Source organism: Canis lupus, chromosome 22 (assembly GCF_048164855.1).
Source record: "Canis lupus baileyi chromosome 22, mCanLup2.hap1, whole genome shotgun sequence".
Classification (NCBI taxonomy): domain Eukaryota; kingdom Metazoa; phylum Chordata; class Mammalia; order Carnivora; family Canidae; genus Canis; species Canis lupus.
Genome location: NC_132859.1, coordinates 25,750,467 through 25,772,377, shown reverse-complemented (window position 1 = coordinate 25,772,377; position 21,911 = coordinate 25,750,467). Strand labels below are relative to the sequence as shown.

At 36.3% G+C, this 21,911-nt stretch overlaps 1 protein-coding gene across 9 annotated transcripts in view; it reads left to right on the top strand.

Annotated features, from left to right (window-relative positions):
* Window positions 1–21,911, top strand: part of ANKRD28 (ankyrin repeat domain 28) — a 204,237-nt gene that overhangs the window by 9,958 nt on the left and 172,368 nt on the right. For 2 of the 9 annotated variants that reach the window (XM_072792831.1, XM_072792830.1), the window contains exon 2: window positions 845–952. The exons of the other annotated variants lie outside the window; for them this stretch is intronic. In XM_072792831.1, the coding sequence (XP_072648932.1) occupies window positions 951–952 (2 nt within the window). In that variant the 5' untranslated portion in view covers window positions 845–950. The remainder of the gene's footprint in view (window positions 1–844; window positions 953–21,911) is intronic. 9 annotated transcript variants of the gene reach the window in all.

The following is a 21,911-nucleotide window of genomic DNA, read 5'->3' as shown; positions in this document are numbered from 1 at the left end:
TTGACTAGGGGGGCTAGGTGGATAGGACATGCAAGAAGAGGAGTTGACTTGAGAATGAGATGAATTCAGTTTTGGAAATATTGAGGTCCCAGTGGGACAGTTAATTGGAAAAATTATTACAGGAGGCAGTTAAATGAGAGGCGGGGCTTAGAGAAATGTGTTTTTCATGGTAATTGAGGTGAATGAGGTCATTTAATGAGATAAGTTCTTGGCCAAGGAGAATATAATGGAGAATATGGAATGGGTGGAGGAAAGGAAGCATGAGAAACTACCAGAGTTAAGAAAAAAGCATGGGGAGACTACTATCACAGGCCAGTAGACTGAAGAATTTCCCAAGTTCTACCTATACTGTGCTCTTCTAGACACAAAGGCTCAAGTTTTTCAGCACCTTTTAGCTTTCTTTTTATCCAGCACACTGTTAAAAACTTTCTGTGGAAATGTTTTTCCTTGCCCCAATTTCTTTATTTTCTAAGCCAATAATTCCTAAGTTGGGCATACATTGAAATCAGTTGGCCAGCTTTAATACAGGATTTTGGGGTCCTATTAGATATGCTGAATGAGGATTACCTGGGGTAGTGTCCCAGAATCTGTATTTGAAAACCTCGTAAGGTAAAGAGTGGTTTGCTCTTTACCAAGCTTGTTTACTTTTTTTCTTGGATCCCAACTAACTTATTTTCCAGCCCCTCTTGCATTTGGGGATGGCCCATATGATTGAGATCTGGCTATAGGAAATTAAGCAGAAGTGTTGAGTGTTTCTTCAGCCCTGGCAAATACAAACCTTCCTTGAACAATCCTTTCTTCTCTCTTCTCCTCTCTCCTGCTGGCTGGGTGTTGTCTGCCAAAGCAACTTTGGAAATGATGGGTCCAAGAGAGCTGAACTTCTGTCAGCCTGGGTCATCTCCAGCCTCTTCATGCCCACAGCTGATCATTAACATGGATTTTTGGACTTCATGTAAGCATGAAATAAAAATAAACTATTATGTCACACTTTGGGATATATCTATTATAACATCCATTGTTACTTTAATCTACATAGCTCCTTAGTTTATTGTCCAAATTCTGTTTTGGGATCATCCATTGCCTGTGGTTTCTACTATTTTATATTTTAAAACTCATTTATATGGTAAGTTAGTCTTCAGCTGTTAACCTCCAGACCTTATACCTAAATAATGTGTTTTCTTTGTAAAAATTTTCATGGAAATGATTATAATTAACATCCTGATTATTTTATTATATAACACTTATGTGCCTGCTACCTGCTGGTCCTCAATACTAGGGGTATACCTGTGTATAAAACATGATCACTGTCTTCTAGTGTGGGATAAGATGGAATTAGATAAGGGCAGTTATCTTATGTGTGCTTTGAGAGCATCAAGGGAGAAATGGCTGATTGAACCCAATGGTGGAATTGGGGGGGGGGGGTCCTTGAAATTTTTTTTATTTTATTTTTTTTTGAAGTTTATTTTAATGGGATTTTATTTACCCATGTTCCTTTTATAATTTTGTTTTCTTTCCTCCTCGATGTATAAGAGCCATATATAGTCTCTATAAAATATTTTTAGAGGAGCAAAAAGTACAAGTGCATTTCTTGTAGATTTGTGTACATGTGGGTATTTTGTTTGAGTGTATATTTTTTCTTAATCTCTACTACCAAGAAAGAATAGAATGCTTTATTTAGAAGAATTTGCAGATCTTAGTCCTAATGCAGATTATATTGTTAAACATTTACTTTCATTAAAGTCTTTTGTTGTTTGTTTTGTTTTTAAATAAGTATTACATGTTCTCTTTTTTTCCTTTCGAGGGAATTTTCTGATTAGAAATGGTGAAAGGCAGAATGGACCTGCCTACTATTAGTATTGTATTCTTACTAGTGTAAATTAGGAAAAAGTCAGATAATTCAAACAGGACTTTGAAAGACTGTGTGTGTGTGTGTGTGTGTGTGTATGTGTTAATAGGTAAACAATAGTCTTCTATATTGACTAGTTCTCTGAATGGTGAGAGGCTTCCTCCACTTTTTTTTTTTTTTTCCTCCTCCACTTTTTAAAAGCTTACCAGTGTGTAGTTCCAGAGTGTCACATTGGGTCTTGCCAAGAGTGAGGAGAGTGTCCCTAGGAGAACTAAAGACAGCTAGGCAAGCGATAACCACATCCTGAAGGAAAGGAGTTGAATTTGATGGTTGAAAACAGCTGACTTTCAAGGGATGTAAAAGCAAACTGCAGCATCAGGAGTGAGCAGTGGAGTTGAAACCAGGTGAATAGGTCAGATTAGCAAGTGTAGTGTTTGTCAGGTAGATCCAGTAAGTAGCCTAATCCAGGATATAGGCAGGTGGTTAGAAACTAGCGTGTCTTTGAGGGCTTGAATGATTTGTATAGAGAACATATCTGGAATCAAGAGACTTTAGGGATGCCTGGGTGGGTCAGCTGTTGAGCATCTGCCTTCAGCTCAGGGTGTGATCCCAGTCTGGGGATCCAGGGGATCGAGTCCAGCATCGGGCTCCCTGCGAGGAGCCTGCTTCTTCCTCTGTCTATGTCTCTGCCTCTCTCTGTGTCTCTTATGAATAAATAAATAAAATCTTAAAAGAAGAGAGAGACTTGAATAGATGAGGTCAAGGGGCTGTAACCTTTCAGACCTTCTCATTTGACACCATAGCAGGGACAGTGAGAAGGAACCTGGTTGGAATATTTCCCATTTTATAAACTAGTTAAGAAGTGTAAATGAAATACAGTATAGATGTACTATAGAAAGGTTTTGGAAGATTTTGTATATGTTAATCCAACTCATTTAACAATGAACAACTTCTCTATTTTAATGAAAGACAATAAATTGTTTTAAATATAGTCTATTAGTAAAACAAGTTATTCTTCTTTTACTATAAAGCTGAATTTCTACATAACACCTTCACTTAAGTTTAGATAACTGCTTAACTATTATAGATGGTCAGTAACACGGATTATTTTGGATGTCTTGGTGCAATATTGGTTTTAGAAGCTCTTATGTTTTGGCTATGGAATTAATGCTTTTGAAATGTCACTAATTGCCTTGTTTGTATTTTCTTTTCCTTATATAGCAATTTCTAGCTTCTAAGACTTCTCTTGGACTATAAGATTCTATTATGAAATCACATGAACTTTTACCTACTCACCTTGTAGTTTCTTCAGCATCTTGGAGCTACAGTTTATTTTTTATTTTTAAAGATTTTATTGATTTATTTATGAGAGAGAGAGAGAGAGAGAGAGAGGCAGAGACAGGCAGAGGGAGAAGCAGGCTCCATGCAGGGAGCCTGACGTGGGACTTGATCTTGGGTCTCCAGGATCACCCCCTGGGTCGAAGGTGGCACTAAACCGCTGAGCCACCCGGGCTGCCCGGAGCTACAGTTTTGAACATGAAATTTTTCTCTGACCACAGCTTCTTTCATTGCTAGTTCTCCCGCTTTCTCACCCACAGTGAACCTGAGCTTTGCTGTATTGGAACCAACTTTACGTAGTCTGCTAGGTCCAATTTGGCCACAAACTGGCCTCTTGAGAAGCCTTGACCTTCCGATTTGAGCATTACTGGTTAGGGTGGTATTTTGTGAAGCACGGGACAACTTTTACTACTGGTGTTTTTCTTGAGATTTTTTTTGTGGGTGACCTATCACTAGATGTTGACTGATACTTCCTTGCCTCCAGTCCAGATCCTGAGTAGAACTCGGTATTTAAGCTTTCATTTCTGCTTTTCCACCTAGCTATCTGCTTTCTTTTAGTGCTTTGATCCAACCTCTTGAGCCTCTGCTCCTGTCTTACACAATCTCTTCCCCTTCTTCTCAATCTTCTGCCTTTTGCTACTTGTCCATTTTCCCACTCTCACACGCTTCTCAGACTGGACCCTTTTTCTCCTCAGCAAGCCTGGTTTTTTTAGTGGGAACTTTCCCCTGCAAGTCCTTCCCTTAGCGCTCTCATGTCAGTCTTATATCCTTTCCTCTCTGCTCTCTACTCTTATCTTTAGCCCTGACACTACCCTTTAAGCTTATAGCTCCAGACTTTTCTGCAGTTTTGTCAGGCAAAGAAGCAAATGACTCAAAGAAAAATCTTAAGTAAATAAGAGTGGATATCACCATATATGAATATGGCAAACAGTTACGATAATCTTAATTGAATGTCTGAAATGGTAGAGCATGTGTTTATATTTTATTTATGTATTCATGGGAGACACAGAGAAGCAGAGACATAGGCAGAGGGAGAAGCAGGCTCCCTGTGGGGAGCCTGATGTGGAACTTGATCCCTTGGACCCAGGGATCATGCCCTGAGCCAAAGGCAGAAGCTCAACCACTGAGCCACCCAGGCCTCCCAAGTATGTGCTTGTAATTGTGGCTCATTGATTGATCACCTTTGTGACTTTGGGCCAGTTACTTCACTTAAGTTTGAGTTTTCTCATAAAGGGAAATAATAGTGTCTATCTCACAGATTTGATGAATTAAATGAGTGTATAAAACCTCTGATACATAGTTAGCCCTAGTTAAATGATAGCTATTATTGTACTGAAAATGACTGGCTTGAGAGATCTCGGCAGCTACTAAATCTACCACTGTTTTACTGTGTGATCTTGGACAAAGAAACTAAATCTGAGCCTGAGGTTGGTTGGTTGGTTTTAACATCTTTTTAAAGATATAATTAACATAGCACAAAATATACCCATTTAAAATAAACAAAGGAGTTTCTTTTTTTAAAGTAAATTCAGAGTTACGCAGCCATCACTACAGTCTAATTTTTTTTTTTAACATTTTTGTCACTGAGAAAGAAGTCCCATATCCAACAGTCACCTCATTCCTCCTAAATCCAACTCCCCCAGCCTGCCTTTCCCTCAGGCTTAGGCAACCACTAATCTGCATTTGCTTATTGTGGACACTTCATATAAATGGAATCATAAAATATGTAATCTCTTATGACTGGCTTCTTTGACTTACAGGGCTTCTTCAGAGGTTCATTTATTCTGTAGTAGGTATCAGAACTTCATTTCTTTTTATTGCTATATTGGGTTATTTCCACTTTCTGAATAAAATAAAATGGGCATAGAGCTATCTTCATTGAATTGTGAGAATGTTGATAAAGTGCCTATTATGTAGTAGCTGTTCAATAAATGATCACTCACTCAAACAGTTTAAACTCCTATATTCCCTTGACTTTCTCAGTCAACCTATAGATTACTTCTACAATATTTATTCTCCTGTTTCAGCTCTGGGACCACTGGAAATTGGTGAAGGAAGTAATGAAACCAAGTTGAATATACTTCAGTTTTTTGATGTCTAACTTCACTTGCACCCTCAAGGCTACTTAATCCTTATCATTCCTCTTCTGTATCTATTAATCTTTAATTTCTGCCTTCTCTATTTTAACAGGTAGTTGTATCTCCTAATTGACTGAAAAAGAGAAGTCTACCTACCCATTAAGCTTTCTTATTGATCTCCTTCCTTATTGCAGATAATTTATTTCTATACTTTGCTTTTTTCCTTGATCTTATTTTATTTTGATTGAGAGAAATGAAGATATATATTCATATATATATGAATATATATATAAAATATATATATATGTATATTTTTAAAGATTTTATTTATTTACTCATGAGAGACAGAGACACAGGCAGAGGGAGAAACAGGCTCCATGCAGGGAGCCCGACGCGGACTTGATCCCAGGTCTCCAGGATCACGCCCTGGGCTGAAGGCAGCACTAAACCGCTGAGCCACCGGGGCTGCCCGAGAAAGAATATATATTTTCTTAGAGCATTTTCTGCTGTAATCCTAATCATAGTTTCATCTGAGATTTAGATGTATTTCTTATTTTTATTTTCTCATATTTTTGCTTTTCTATTCCTGCTCTCACACATTGTTATATATTGGTGTCTGGATGCACACTACTTATTAATCAAGATTCTAATACTCAGAGTGGGCAAAACCAGGTAAGCAACACCCCCTGTAGGACTCAACCTTAACAAGGCTTATTTCGGTTTGGGTATGCATGTATTACAATATAACTTTTAAAATATTGCTTACTTTAGTGTAAAGTAGTAAATCAAGTTCATTTGAGTTGAAATTTTTTCATTAGAATAGAAAAAACATTTTCTTTTTTGTTGTGTTATGTTAAGGCTAAGCATATGTAATATTAAAAAAAAGTATCCTTTTATTATTATTCCTGGAGACAGAAATCTGATTCACCCTTCAGGTAGTCTTCTCTCTGAACTAAATTGATTCTAAAATATGCTAAATATTCTAAAATATATATTTTTTAATTCCTGCAAATGTTTTTATTTTAAACTCTTAGATGAAATTAGCCACGCTATGCTACTCCACAGAAAGTAAACCTATGCATCTACACTCATAGAAAGAGTCTCTTCCTGGGGCGGGGGGTGGGGGGGTGGCAGGCGGGTGGGAGACGGGAGACTGTCTACAAAGGACAGTGTACAGTGAGTGACAGGAGGGGGCGCCAGACAAAGTGTCCTGCCCTTGTGTTTGTAAACATGATTAGATTCTCATAAATCACTGCACATGCAGAAACATTTGTCAGAAATGAGTATACGTCTACATGTTTTTACAGCATGACCCTGATGACCCAAGTGTGAGCAAGTTCCACTCTCACTATGTGCCTGACCACTGGTGTTTAACAGCACATAACCCTTCTGGGAGCAGGAGGTCAGAAAACTAAAGTCAGTTGGTGATGCTACCTTAGTGGAGCCGACAGGAGAGGCCCACATCACTGTACGTGAACGAGCAGCACAAAAAGCTTACATTCCTGTGTCCATCCTGTCAGAAGATCTTTCTTTTTATCCAGTTCAGTTCTCTCCAGCTATAATTCAGTCATTTTTTTTTAAACATTTTATTTATTTATTTATAGAGACACACAGAGAGAGAGAGAGGCAGAGACACAGGCAGAGGGAGAAGCAGGCTCCATGCAGGGAGCCCGACGTGGGACTCGATCCCAGATATCTGGGATCACGCCCTGGGCTGGAGGCGGCGCTAAGCCCGCTGAGCCACCAGGGCTGCCCTATAATTCAGTCACTTTCCATTGCTTTGTCTACAGTAAGGATCCTGTATAGTTGATCAACCTTTCAACTTGGATTCAGGGAGCTAGTACTTGATTAGAGCAGTGGTGCCTTCTTTTCTTTAATGGTTTATTAAGGTATAATTTACATACCATAAAATTTATCTGTTTTAAGAGCACACTTCAATTATTTTAGTAAATTTAAAGGGTTTGGCTCCCAGCAGCACCACCCTCCGGTTTTAGAAGATTTGTCACCTAAAAAGATACCTATTTTGGAAAACCTCAGTTCTCCTCCTATGTGTTGCTCTCTTATTGTCACATTACTACCATACTCATCACACTTCTACACCAGATGGGTATCCTACAATTCAATTCAATTATGACATGTTGACCATAGGTTAAGGGCTTAGTCCTATGAGAATGCCCCCTCCCCCCCTTCTCTGTAGATGCTAGTTGCAAGTCCAGGTGCTTCTGACTGGCTGTAAATCAGAAGTTCCCAAATAATTTGCTAGAATGGCTCACAGAACTCAAACATTTTATTAACTATATTACTAGTTTAGTACAAAAGGATGTAACTAGGGAACAGCCAGATGGACGAGATGCATAGGGCAGGGTATGGAGCCTTCATGTCTCAGGGTGTGCCACTTTCCCCAAATCTTCCTGTCTTTACCAACATAGAAGCTTTCTGAACCCCATTCTTTTGGGTTTCTGTGGAGGTTTCATTACATGGGCACAACTGATTAAATCATTGGTCATTGGTGGTTGAACTCAATTTCCAGACCCTGAAGTCAAGAGTAGGGGTGGGGATGGGGGTGGGACTGAACGTTACAACTGTCTAATCACCTTGGATGGTTAACTTTGGGTGGGGGGTGGGGTCCCAAAAGTTAGCTCATTAACTTAACAAAAGACACTTAATGGCTCAGTTCCTAAGAAGTTCTAAGGATTTTAGGAGCTCTGTGCCAGAAAAGGAGAATGAAGATGAAATATATATATATATATATATATTTTAAATGTTTTTTTTATTTATTCATGAAAGACACACAGAGAGAGAGAGAGAGAGAGGCAGAGACATAGTCAGAGGGAGAAGCAGGCTCCATGCAGGGAGCCCCTTGCCGGTCTCGGTGCTGAGACTCTGGGATCATGCCCCGAGCTGAAGGCAGACACTCAACCATGAGTCACCCAGGTGTCCCCAAATATATATTTCTTATTAAAAATCACAATATCTCAATACCTCATGCCCATTTTGCAGTCACTTCTCATTTGCTCCAGGTGATAATAGTCTGTTTCCATGATGTGGCTTTTAGACCTTTTATGTAAACAGAATTGTATGATCATTTTGTCTGGCATCTTTCATTTTGAGGTTCATCCATGTTGTAGCATGTATATTCTTTATTGCTCAGTAGTAATTCATTGTATGGCTATACTACAATATTTTGTTTATCCAATTACCAGTTAGAAATTTGAATTGTTTTCAATTTCTGGCTATTATGAATAAAGTTGCAATGAATATTCATATGTAAATCTTTGTATAGACATATGTTTCCATTTTTGGGGAAGATTTATAGAAGTGGAATTGTGGGTCATATTGTAAAGTTTATGTTTAATGTTTTAAGAAGAGTCAAACTGTATAATCCCTATTGCATATTGCTGGATTTGGCTTGCTAATATTTTGTTGAGAGTTTTTATATCTTTATTCGTTGATAATGAGGATAATGTTGGCTTCATAAAATGAATTAAGAAGTGTTCTCTATTTTTTAGAAGAGTGTGAAGGATTAGTATTGTTTCTTCTTTAAATATTTGATAGAATTGAGCTGTGAAGCTATGTAGGCAAGGACTTTTCTTTGTGGTAAGCTTTTAAATTGCTAATTCAGTGTTTTCACTTGTTATAGGTCTATTCAAATTTTTAATTTTCTTTTGAGTTTTAGTAATTGTGTCTTTTAAGGAATTTGTTCATTTAATCTGATTTGTTGGCATAAAGATGTTCACAGTATTCCTTTATAAAACTTTTAATTTCTCTGAGGTTGATAGTGATGTACCCCTTTTCATTTCCAATTTTGGAAATTTGTCTTCATTCTTTTTTTCCCTCAAAGACCATTTTGTTGGTCTTTTCAAAGAACCAAGTTTTAGTTTTGATTTTTCCCTATTTTTCTTTTTTTAATGGTATTGATTCCCCTCTAATATTTATAACTTATTTCCTTCTGCTTGCTTTGGGTTTAGTGTTCCTTTTTTTAACTTCTTAAGATAGAAGCTTACTCAAGGTCTTTCTTATATTGCTGCATGCAACCATAAATTTCCCTTTAAGCACTGTGTTAGCTATCCTCTAAGTTTTGATGTATTTTATTTTTGTTTTCATTCAGTTTAGAATATATTCTAAGTTCTCTTGATACTTTGTCTTTGACCTATAGGTTATTTAGAAGTGTCTTTAATAACCAGACATTTGTGGATTTCCCAATTTTTAAAAAATTTAATTCCATTGTTATTGAGGAACATTTCTTGTATTCTTTGTATCATATCTGTCATTTCATTTTTCTTTTTTTCTCCACATTAAAAACATTTTTTTTAATGCATTTGAGAGAAAGAGAACCTGCGAGAGCAGAGCAGGGGGAAGTCAGAAAGAGAGGGAGAAGCAGACTCCCGGTTGAGCAGGGTACCTGATACAGAGCTCCATCCTGGGACTCCAGGATCGTGACCTGAGCCCAAGGCAGATGCTTAACAACTGAGCCACCCAGGAGCATTTTTTAAAAAAGATTCTACTTATTCATATGAGAGAGAGAAAGAGAGAGAGAACATGAGCAGGAGGAAGGGCAGAGGGAGAGGGAGAGGCAAACTCCCTGTTGGGCATAGAGCCTGATATGGGATCCCAGGTCCAGTGATCATAACCTGAGCCAAAGTCAGGTGCTTAACTGACTGAGCTACCCATGCACCCCTTCCCTGCATTTTTATAACAATTTAGCTTAAGAAATTCAGCATTGTTTTTTGAATTATTATCCGTACCAGAATGAGTAAGATATATACTTTTATTTAAAAAAATTTTATTATTGAAGCATAGTTGACATATAGTGTTTTATTAGTTTCAGATACACAGCATTGTGACTTAAGAGTTCTATACATAACTCCAGGCTTACCATGTGCGGTGTGGCCACCCATCTGTCACCATACAACATTATTCCAGTGTTACTGACTATATTCCCTGTACTGTATTTTTCTCATCTTTGTGACTTCTTTTATAACTAGAAGTTGGTAGCTCTTAATCCTCTTTGCCAATTTTGCCCATCCCCCCCCATTCCCTTCACCTTTGGCATCCACCAGTTCTCTATATTCATGAATATTTCTGTTTTTTTGTTTGAGATTCCACATACAATGAAATTATAGCTTTCTCTGATTTATTTGACTTAGTTAACACACTCTAGGTCTGGTCTGTGTTGTTGGAAATGACAAGATCTCATTCCTTTACGGCTGAGTAATATTCCATTTTATGTATACATTATATCTTTATCCATTCTTCTATCAGTAGACACTTAGGTTACTTCCATATCTTGGCTATTATAAAGCAGCAGTAAACACAGGGGTGCATATTTCTTTTCAGATTAATATTTCATTTTTGGAGTAATGGAATCCTATGGTATTTCTATTTTAATTTTTGAGGAATCTCCATCCTCTTTTCCACAGTGGCTGTACCAATTTACATTTCTACTGGTAGTGCATGAGGGTTCACTTTTTTCCCACATCCTTGACAATACTTGCTGTTTCTTGTCTTTTTGATACTAGCCATTCTGACTGTTATGAGATGATATCTCATTGTGGTTTTAATTTTCATTTCAGTTCTTTTAAGATTTGTTTTATGGCCTAGCATATGTCATATTGTAGAGAATATTCCATGCATATTTGAGAAAATGTGAATTTTGCTGTTGCTGGGTAGAATCTTCTACATGTGTCAGTGAGATCAAGTTGGGTAATGTTTAAATTCAGTATTGTGACTGATTTCCTGTTTACTTTGTTCTATCCATTATTGAGGGTGGCATGTTGAAGTTTCTTATTAATATATAATTGCCTGTTTTTCCCTTCATTTCTTTCATTTATTGCTTCCCTTATTTTGGGTGGTTTTGTTAGGTATGTTTTTATTCATTATATCTTCCTGTTGAATTGATGTTTTTAATACCCTCTTTGTCTTGAGTAATTTTTTTTTTTTACTTAAAGTCTATTTTGTCAGATATTTATAAAACTACTTCAGTTCTCTGATGTTATTGTTTACATGTTATATCTTTTTCCATCGTTTCAACCAGTTTGTGCCTTTGAATTTAAAGTGTCTCTTGTAGATAGCACATAGTTGGGTATGCTTTTTTATCCAGTCCAACAAATAGGTCTCTTTGATGGACTCTTTAATCTTTTCCTGTTTGATACTATTTTTGAAATGGTTAAGTTTGCATCTCCCATTTGCTTTTTGGTTTTTGTACATCTCATGTCTTTTTTTGTTCCTCTGTTCTTTTTTTACCTTTTGTATTTTCTTTTTACCATTTAAAATCTTCAACTTTTTAAAATTATGCTTTGTGTTTGCTCTAGGGATTACATTATCCATCAGAATTTATCATGGTCTAGTCCAGATTAATACTAATAATGCTCCAGTAGAGCTCCATTTCTTTCTCTCTCCTTTGTGCTATTATTTTTATGTATATTCATTTATGTAATAAACCCAACAGTATAGTATTTTAATTATTGCTTTAAACAAACCGCTTTACATTGCTTAAGCAATGCGTGTCTTTTTATTTTTATTTTTATTTTTTTTGAGAGAGGGAGAGGTGCAAGTGTGAGGTGAGGGTTGAGGAGGGAGGGGCCGAGGCAGGGGGAAAGGGAGAGAGAGAATGTTATGCAGGCTCCATGCCCAGCAAGGAGCCAACATTGAGTTCAGTCCCACAACCCTGAGATCATGACCTGAGCTGAAATCAAGAGTTGGATGCTTAACTGACTGAGCCACCCAGGCACCCCAACAATGTATGTCTTTTAAAGAAAAGAAGAAAGGAGAAAACAGTCTTTTGTATAAACCCAATGTGTTTATCATTTCCAATCTCTGATTCTTCTTGTGGATTTGAGTTACCTTCTGGTGTCATCATTTCCTTCCTCCAGTGTAATTTCATTCCCTCTTTCCTTTTTTGTGCTATTATTGTCGTTTATATTATGTCTTTTTGTTACAAGCCTAACAATACAATTTTATAAGTGTTTTATGCAATTACTTTTAAATCAAGAGAAGTGCAAAAAAAATCTCTTTATTGGCATTTTTCTGTTATAATTATCTTTGCCAGTATTATTTTTTCATATAAATTCCAGTTACTCTTATTGCTTCTTTTCATCCTGAATAACTTCCTTTAGTATTTGGCTTACACCTGTATCTTTCAAAGAATACATGTTAGGATTAGTGAGCCCTCTCCCATCTTTTCAATTGGGAATTCACATGCCTTATGATTCTTACACATTGTTATTAGTTGAGTGAGGATTGAGGGTTGGCAGGAAATAGGGCTGGGGTGGGTAGTTTGTCAGGGCCAATTCCTAGAGTATTTTGTGTTCTTAGCCATGGTATTTGAACTTTATAGCTGTGGGGAGCAACCACTGGAAGATTTTATAGAGTTCTGTTATCAAATTTGAGCCTTGAGGAAAGGACTTTGCAAAGACTGGACTCTGAATGCTTGTTAGAGATAGCACTGACATACTCCAGGCTCTAAGAGGAAGGTAAATCTGCCTTTTCCTCTGGCATTCCTTCTTCGTTCTTTTGAGCAATTAAACACTGTTTATATTCGAATAGTTACTTCCTTGCAGGCATAAAATATTTATGGATTTGTGACAGAGTGATATATAGTTTGTAGAGTGGAAACCATGCCAGTGGCCTATGAAGTTTGTGAAACAGTTTGAGAACCACTGTTGCAGGATGAACAGATTGCTTACCACTTGTGTATATGGAATGGAGTGTATATTGAAACATACAAACATCTGGCCCCATGTAACCTTTTTTTTTTTTTTTTTTCCTCTTTTTATTCTTAAAGGCTGGGTGTACGTAGGCCAACTTCTTACTAGTTTTCATATGACAGAGAAGTGTTTGATCTTTTTCTTATTTGGAACTTTTTTTTAACATAGGAAGGATACACACACACAACCTCAATATATATGGTTTTATTTTATACTTGTTAGGAAAAACTAAAGAGCAGAAAACTTATTTATTCTAGGTTTTTGCTACCAGCTCTTTCCAGAAGTATGAAATAAAAGGAAAAATATGTCCATCTCCAGTCTTGTCAGATTCTATTGTAAACTGTCCTTGTCATTGTCAACTTGTCAGTGTTTTTACCTTTGAGTAATTTCTGTGGTAAATGACCTTGTTCCTCGACTACTCTCAGTAAGTGCCTGCAGTTGGTTTTATGAATGCAGGAACTCATCTTTTTCCTTATTCATAAAACCATTAAACTCTTCAATTTTCAAGGGTTTAACATAGTGTTTTCACTTAACTGATGGAAGTTAGAATTGAAGCTGTGAGGAAACTTGTCTGTTTAGTCTTGAGCTTAAAATTTCCCAAAGAGTAAGGGCCACAGCAATGCCCGGCACCAATCACATAACAAGGAATTTAGGCATATTATGTTAAGCTTTCTAAATACTAGCATGGAAAAACAACCATGTTTACCTAGCACATTCAGTACTTTGGTAATATCTCTACTAATACTGGTGAGAATACAGGAAATTGGTCCCGTTATACAGTTTGATTTCCCTATAGCACTTTCTGAAGTAATTCTATTTGTCTACATTTATGGTCTGTCTCTCTCTACTGGAATATGAGCTCAAAGAAGGGTAAGAATCATGTCTCATTTACTGTGGTATCCCCATCACCTGTAATCATGCTTACATGTGGTGGGCGTTCAGATAATTGCTGGATTCTAATTAGGTGTATTGGAAATGGGATGCTGGTACCTGTATTTTGAAAGAGAACGTCCCAAAGTTGAGAAATACTAGCATGTCTTCCTTCTCTGGGTGCAGTCATGTGTGTAAGGTACATATGTATCTTGACTGAAAGATCATTGTTAGAGGCTTCCTTCACTCTTAAAATCAGAAACCTGTGGTTGAGTTCCCCTAGAAGGAAGAATTTAGTTCAGTATTATTTTCCAAGTATTGTTTGTAGGTAAGACTCAGAATGGACAGTTGCTTTCCATCATCAAGTAATTTAGGAGAGGTGAGAAGATAGTACAAAAATGGAGGGGAAAGGCAAGGACTGGTTTCCTAGGTGATTTTTCTCTAAAACAGTGATTCTCAGTGGCAGGGTGGGGATATTACAATGATTGGAGACATTTTTGGTTGTTATAATAGGGGAGAGGAAAGGATACTCATGGCATCTACTGGATAGAGGCCAGAGTACTGCCAAGTGTCCTACAATGAACAGGACATCTACCTCCCAACAAAGAATCATCTATTCTGAAATGTCAGTATTGCAGAGTTTGAGAAGCCATTCACTTAACAGGCTCTTTGGAGAAAGCATTGGTAGTTAACTTGGAGTTTGGCAGTTAGGGATCCATGGAGCCTGCATGTGTATACACCCACATGTGCATACCAGGTTTTGGCTCTGGACAAAACTGAAAGTCTTGTGTAGAGAAATTTATAGGTGTGGAATTGGCTTCTATATACTTAGGAGTTTGATTGTAACTAACCTAGTTTGAGAGGTCCCTAAGACCACTCTTAGATTCTGTAATTTTCTAGAAAGGCTCATAGAGGGCAGCCCCGGTGGCGCAGCGGTTTGGCACCGCCTGCAGCCCGGGGCATGATCCTGGAGACCTGGGATCGAATCCCACGTCGGGCTCCCTGCATGGAGCCTGCTTCTCCCTCTGCCTGTGTCTCTGCCTCTCTCTCTGTGTTGCTCATGAATAAATAAATAAAATATTTTTTAAAAAAGAAAGACTCATAGAACTCAGCAGAGCCTCTTATATTCATGGTAATGGTTTATTACAGTGAAAGGATACAGGTTAAAACCAGGAATGGGAAGAGGTCTGTAGAGCAGAATCCAGAAGAGTTCCAGATAAAAACTTGCGGTTGTTCTCTCCCAGGGAAGTTAAGCGGACAGTGTTTATTTTTCCCAGAAGAGTGTATGACAACCTGTGTGGAGTATTGCCAATTAGGAGTACTGCCATCCCATCTGAGCCTTGTGGCCCAGGGCTTTTATTGGGGGTCAGTCACATAGTCTCCAGTCCTTTAAGAGGACAAGCTGATACTGCATGGCCTAAAGCCTTCACAATAAATCACATTATTAATCTATGTGGCCGAAGGTCCCCAGGTAAATAGAGACATTTTTGCCAAGCAGAACATTTCAAAGACTTAAAGGTTACCTTCTAGAAGTTGGAGAAAGGCCAAATCTTTCTTTGCAAGGTTAAGCCTTGACTGTACATATTGGGCCTGCTGTTTTTTTCTTTCTTGGAAACCATTATCTGAGTGATTCTTATAGGCTAGTTTAGGATGTTCTGTTATTGATCAATAGTTTATACCCAAATCTTGTATCTTAGAGACCTTTTGGTACAAATAAATCAGTGGTTCTCCAAGTGTGCTTTGTGAGCCCTTGAGAGTCTGTGAGATCAAAGCTATTCTCAAAATAACAGTAAAATATTATATGCCCCTTTATTTTGTTAATATTTGCACTAATGGTACAAAAGTAATGAGTAAAAAAAAAAAAGTAATGAGTAAAACTGATACCTTTTTAGGAATCTCAGCAGTGGCAGCGGACTGGCTAGCAGTCTGTATCCTTAACTGGGTTGCACATGCAGTAAAAAAAAAAAAAAATTCCCATTTCCCTTAAGAATGTTTTTAAGTATAAATTTTATTATGAATTTGAATCATGAGCATTTGTATGATAAAGTGAGTATGTACTGCACAGGAAAAGCATTTCGTGAGGAAGTTGCCAGCTGAACTAGGCTTTTTATTTTTATTTTTTTTCAATGAAAGACTTTTTACTTGAAAGAGCAACTGATAAACTATGGTTTTTCAGACTTGGATATTTGGCAAATATTTTCTTGAAAAGGAACAAAATAACTTGTCATTTTGAGGAAAGCAGCTGTCAATATTTGTTACTAATTATAAAAATTGAAATATCCAGAAGGAAATCAGAATTTGAGAAAATCTGTGTTGTTTACCTTGAGTTTAGCAGCATCACAGTGCTTACAAGACTTGTGACAATATTGGTAGTGATATTAGTTAAGTGTGGACTTTTTTGATATTGTATATGTTGAAATGTGTTGGAAGACCTGAATAACTACACGAACCAGTATTTTCTTAAGGACTGATTCACAGTGTTATAAAAACACTCATGGATAAGTGATACATTCAAAGTGCATAGATTTCTGTGTGAAAAAGTATGAAAAGTTTATTGATAGTTTTGTATTCCACATTGCAACTAGTCTTTGAGAGATACCACTTGACAAGTTTTGATGTAGTATTGAAGGAAGATATCCACAATTATCTGAAAAGGCTTTTAAAATATGCTACTATTTTCTGTTTATGAGAAACATAGTTATGCGTGCAGATTTTTTCATATGCGTGGATCAGTATAATTTATCATAGCAGATTGAATGCAGAAGCAGCTATGAGACTCCAGCTATTTTCTATTAAGTTAGTCATTAAAGTGATTTGTAAAAATGTAAAACAGTGCCACTCCTCCCACTGATTTTTAAAACTTGTTTTCAGGGCAGCCCGTGTGGCTCAGCGGTTTAGCACCGCCTTCAGCCTAGGGTGTGATCCTGGAGTCCCGGGATCAAGTCCCACGTCGGGCTCCCTTTGTGGAGCCTGCTTCTCTCTCTGCCTGTGTCTCTGCCTCTCTCTCTCTCTCTCTCTCTCTTTCTCTCTCTCTGTGTGTCTCTCATGAATAAATAAATAAATCTTAGAAAAAAAAACTTTTTCATAAAGCTTTTTATATTGATATGTAATATATTAAGTGAATTAAAATAAGATGTAAACAATTTCTCAGTTTTAATTTTGAGTATAGTAGACATCAACATAAATAACCATCACGAACAAAACTCTTCCGGGTCCTCAACAATTTAAAAGTGTAAAGGGGTCCAGAGACCAAAATTTTTTGAAAACATGGCTTCCTGAGATTCATCCCACAGATATCGTTGAACCTAAATTTGTGTCTCTTGTAGGATTAGGCGACCAGAGGCTAGAAGATTTAAATTCCTTGGGCTCAGTGGAAAGTTCTGGCTTTTTATTTTGATCTGAGTATATTTTTTAATGTATAAAATACATAGTATTTATAGTGGTTAAATTTTGACTACTTATGGCTAAAGTATTATTTCTAGATTGAACGTGTAGAGAATTATATCTGGAAGAATGACAAGAATTGCAGGCAATGGTAAATAAATTATTTTCTAGAAGTTTCTGGGCAAATGAAAAAGCATTATTGTATGAGAGTCTTAGAGAATCAGATATGTTTAGCAAACGCTTTACATACCCATAAAAAGGGGTTATGATAGGATAATTTTAATTATTGACATGTACTGTAGCTTTATCTAACCCTAAAGAAAAAAATAGGATTTCTGTTTTTTATAAACACTAAAAATAGCTCTGGGTTGAGTGAATTGTTGGTAGTTACGTTGGATGTAATTTCAGGCAACATTTAGGAGAACTTTAACTAAAAGTGATTTAGAGGGAAAGAGACTTTCCACAGATATTTTTTAACCTATACAACATTAATCAGGATTACCTTGATTTAGATTCCTGGCCTTAATTAAACCTTTGTAGAGAGCATTTTGCTTGTCTTTAGGTAAGGCTTTGAGAAATATCTGCAAAGTTATGTACACAGTGAGGTGTGCAAAGCTGTAGAAGATTCAGAAGAAATTAGGAAAATTTGTCAGGAGTCAAGTTAAAAACATAAAGGCAATGAATTCTTCCCCCTAGATAGAAATATTTTTGTTAAGCTGATTTTATAAATATAATTTTTTATATATAGCTTTCATCTATGGTGGATTTATGACCCCTAATCACTTCATAGAGGGGATTAAGAACTAGAATATTAGGAAAAGACCATAATTTTTTTTTCTCAAGTCCTAGTACAAATAATACTTAGCATTGATATTTGTATACTTGGATGTTTTTCACTAAGTGTGAGGAAGTTCTGTCTTTAGAAAATCTTGCCTTTAGAAAAGATTTTTTTTCTAATCACCAGTGTACTTTTTGGGAAACAGTAGATACAGTTATCTTTTTAAATTCCATGTTAACATTTTATACTCTACTGTTCTCATTTTAAATCAAATGACTTATACTTACATTTCCTATTCTATCTAAATAGAGACATGAGATATTTAGGGCCACAGATCTTCATAAATTTTGTGTGTGTGTGTGTGTGTGTGTGTGTGTGTGTGTGTGTGTGATAGAACCCATCAGAATACTGTTTTACCTCAGGTGTTAAAAAAATTATCACTCTAGGAGATCCCTGGGTGGTTTAGCGGTTTAGTGCCACCTTCAGCTCCGGGTGTGACCCTGGAGTCCTGGGATTGAGTCCCCCATCGGGCTCCCTGCATGGAGCCTGCTTCTCCCTCTGCCTGTGTCTCTGCCTCTCTCTCTCTCTGTCTCTCATGAATAAATAAAATCTTTAAAAAAAAAATTATCACTCTAAAAGTAAAAAAGTATATATATTATCCTGGGATGCCTGGGTGGCTCAGTCAGTTGGGTATCTGACTCTTGATTTTGGCTTAGGTCATGGTCTCAGGGTCATGTGATCACCCAGGCTCCAGGCTCTGTGCTGGGGGTGGAGCCTGCTTGGGATTCTCTCTCTCTCCCTCTGCCTCCCACCCCCCGCTCTTGTGCCCCTTCTCTCTCTTCTAAATGAAAAAAAAATATATGTACACACATATATAAATATGTAATTCTAAATCTAGATTATTTATATAAAAACAAAAAATTATTTTTATTAGTTTTTATTGTGGTAAAATGTACATACATAAAAATTATCATTTTAACCATTTTTAAGGTGTACAATCCATTGACATCAAATACTTTCACATTGTTGTGCAGCCATCATCACCATCTATTTCCACTTTTTAAAATCTTTACAAAATGAAACTACATACACATTGAATGTTAACTTTTCATTCCCTTCATCCCCCAACCCCTGACAAATAGAAGTTTGTCAAAAAATTCTCTATTCTTTTCTGATTGACCTATTTAGTATCATATCTTCAAGGCCCATCCATGTTGTAGAATGTGTTGAAATATCTTTATTTTTTAAGGCTGAACAATATTTTAGTGTATATATGTGCCACATTGCTTATCAATTAATCCATCTGGACACCTTGGTTGCTTCCCAAGTGTTCTTTTGGCTCTTGTAAATAATACTGGTATGAACTTGTGCATTTAAAGATGTTTCATTTCCTGCCTTCAGTTCTTTTTGGGTATATCCACAGAACTGTAATTGCTATATTATATGGAAATTCTCTTAATATTTGAGGAAACACCATAATCTATGTATTAATGGCTGTGCCATTTAACATTCTTACCAGCAATGCCCAAGAGTTTATTTTTCTCTGCATCCTTGTCAGCATCTAATATATTCTGGATATTAACTCCTTATCAGATACATAATTTGGAAATACATTCTTCCATTCAGTAGATTGCTTTTTCACTCCATTAATAGTGTCTTTTCATGTACAAAAGTTTGATTGAATTTATTTTTTCTTTTGTTATGTGTACTTTTGTCATTGCCAAATCCAACATCATGAAGTTTTTCCCTTGTTTTCTTCTAAGAGGTGTTTTTTTTTTTTTTTTTTTTTAAATTAAAAAAAAATTAGCTCCTGTGTTTAGGTCTTTGATCTATTTTGAATTAATTTTTGTGTATGGTGTGAGGTATGGGTCCAACTTCATTCTTTAACTTGTGGTTATGCAGTTTTCCCAACATCATTTGTTGAAAAAAGACTATTCTTTTCTCTATTGAATGCTCTTGGCATTGGCACCCTTGTTTAAATCATTTGATCACATATGTATGGAAGGGTTTATTTCTGGGCTCCGTTCTGTTCTATTGGTCTGTGTGTCTGTCTTTATGGCCAGTTCCATACAGTTTTGATTACCGTGGCTTTGTAAGTTTTGAAATCGGGAAATGTGAAACCTCCAAATTTGTTCTTTTTTTCAAGATTATTTTGGCTATTCAGAGAACCTCGTGATTCCGTATGAATTTTAGAATGGATGTTTTTAATTTATAAAAAACAGTGTTGGGATTTTGATAGGTATTATATTGAATCTATAGATTGCTCTATGCAGGTAAGGGCATTTTAACAGTATTAAGTATTCCAGTCCATGAACACAGAATATCATTCTATTTATTTGTGTTGTCTTTAATTTTTTTCAGCAGTGTTAGTTTTCAGTGTACAGATCTTTTGCCTCTTTAGTTTATTCCCAAGTGTTTCTTTTTTTTTTTTTTAAAGATTTTATTTATTTATTCAGAGAGAGAGAGAGAGAGACACACACACACAGGCAGGCTCCCATGCAGGGAGCCTGACGTGGGACTCGATCCTGGGTCTCTGGAATCATGTCCTGGACTGAAGGCGCACTAAACCGCTGAGCCACACGGGCTGCCCTATTCCCAAGTATTTCATTCTTTTGATGTTGCTGTAAATGGAATTGTTCTTTTCATTTCCTTTTTGGATTGTTTGTTGTTAGTGTGTAAAAAAATAACTAATTTTTGCATTTTGATTTTGCATCCTGCAACTTTGCTGAATTCATTTATCAGTTCTAATAATTGTGTTTGTGTGTGTGTGTGTGTGTGTGTGTGTGTAATCTTTGGGTTTTTCTACCTGTAGGGTCATGTTGTGTGTGAACAGAGCTAATTTTACTTCCTTTCCAATTGGGATGCTTTTTCTTGTCTATTTTAACTGATGGAGAAATTAAGTGAGAAATGGTATTAGTTGATTTAGAAGTTTATTTATCCAAAGACTTACTATGGAAAATGTACCTTGAAACTTTTACATGTTGTTCCATGGAAAGGTGTGGGGCTTTTATTTACAAAGTGATAAAGACCATCTATATTGCAAAGAAAATTAACTCTGTAGATATAAAATGGGGTTTATTTTGGTTTGGTTTTGCTTTGTTTTGCTGTCTCAAAGAAAGCCTAATCACAGATTGTTTTCTTCTAGCTCTTGACCTTGCACACATCTTTTGTGTTTTTTGCTTGCTTTTAAAGATAACTAATTATCATCTAATTATTCTTTGGATTTTTTTGTGTTGTTAAAGATATTTGTGTAAGAGATGCCTGTAACTGACATTATAGATATATATAAAATGTGAAGTTATTAAAAACACATAGTACACTGGAAATAAACTTTAATCATCTAGGTAAAATCTTAGATAAAAGAACTGAGGCCTGGAGATGATGTTAACTTGCACAAGTTTGTACAGTTATATAGTGCTAGGACTAAAACCTTTTTGGTGATTTTTCTCTCATTCTGTCTACCAGAACCTTTGATTACTGCAACAGCCTTTAACTGTCTTTCTGGACTTTAGACTCTTCCTTTAATTTATTTTGGCTACTGGATCCAGAGCATGTTTCTAAAATATAAATATTTGATTAGTCATGTTAGTGTGTATTTTTCACTTACTAGCCATTATCTTCAGGATAATATTAGCATTAAATACAGCTATTACATGTGTTAGTCTATTATATGTGTTGTCTGATTTAATTCTTTAAATAGTCCTTTGCTATTAATTATTCTAGTTTTATAGATGAAGAAGCTGAGACCAGGACCTAAATGCAGGACTGTCTGATTTCAAAGTTTATGTTCCTAGGCACTATATTCTGCTACTTAAGTAGGATGTTCAAGGTACTTTGTATTGTGATTCTTAACCACTTTTCTAGTGTTTGGTTGTCATTTTTTTTTAAAGATTTATTTATTTATTTATTCA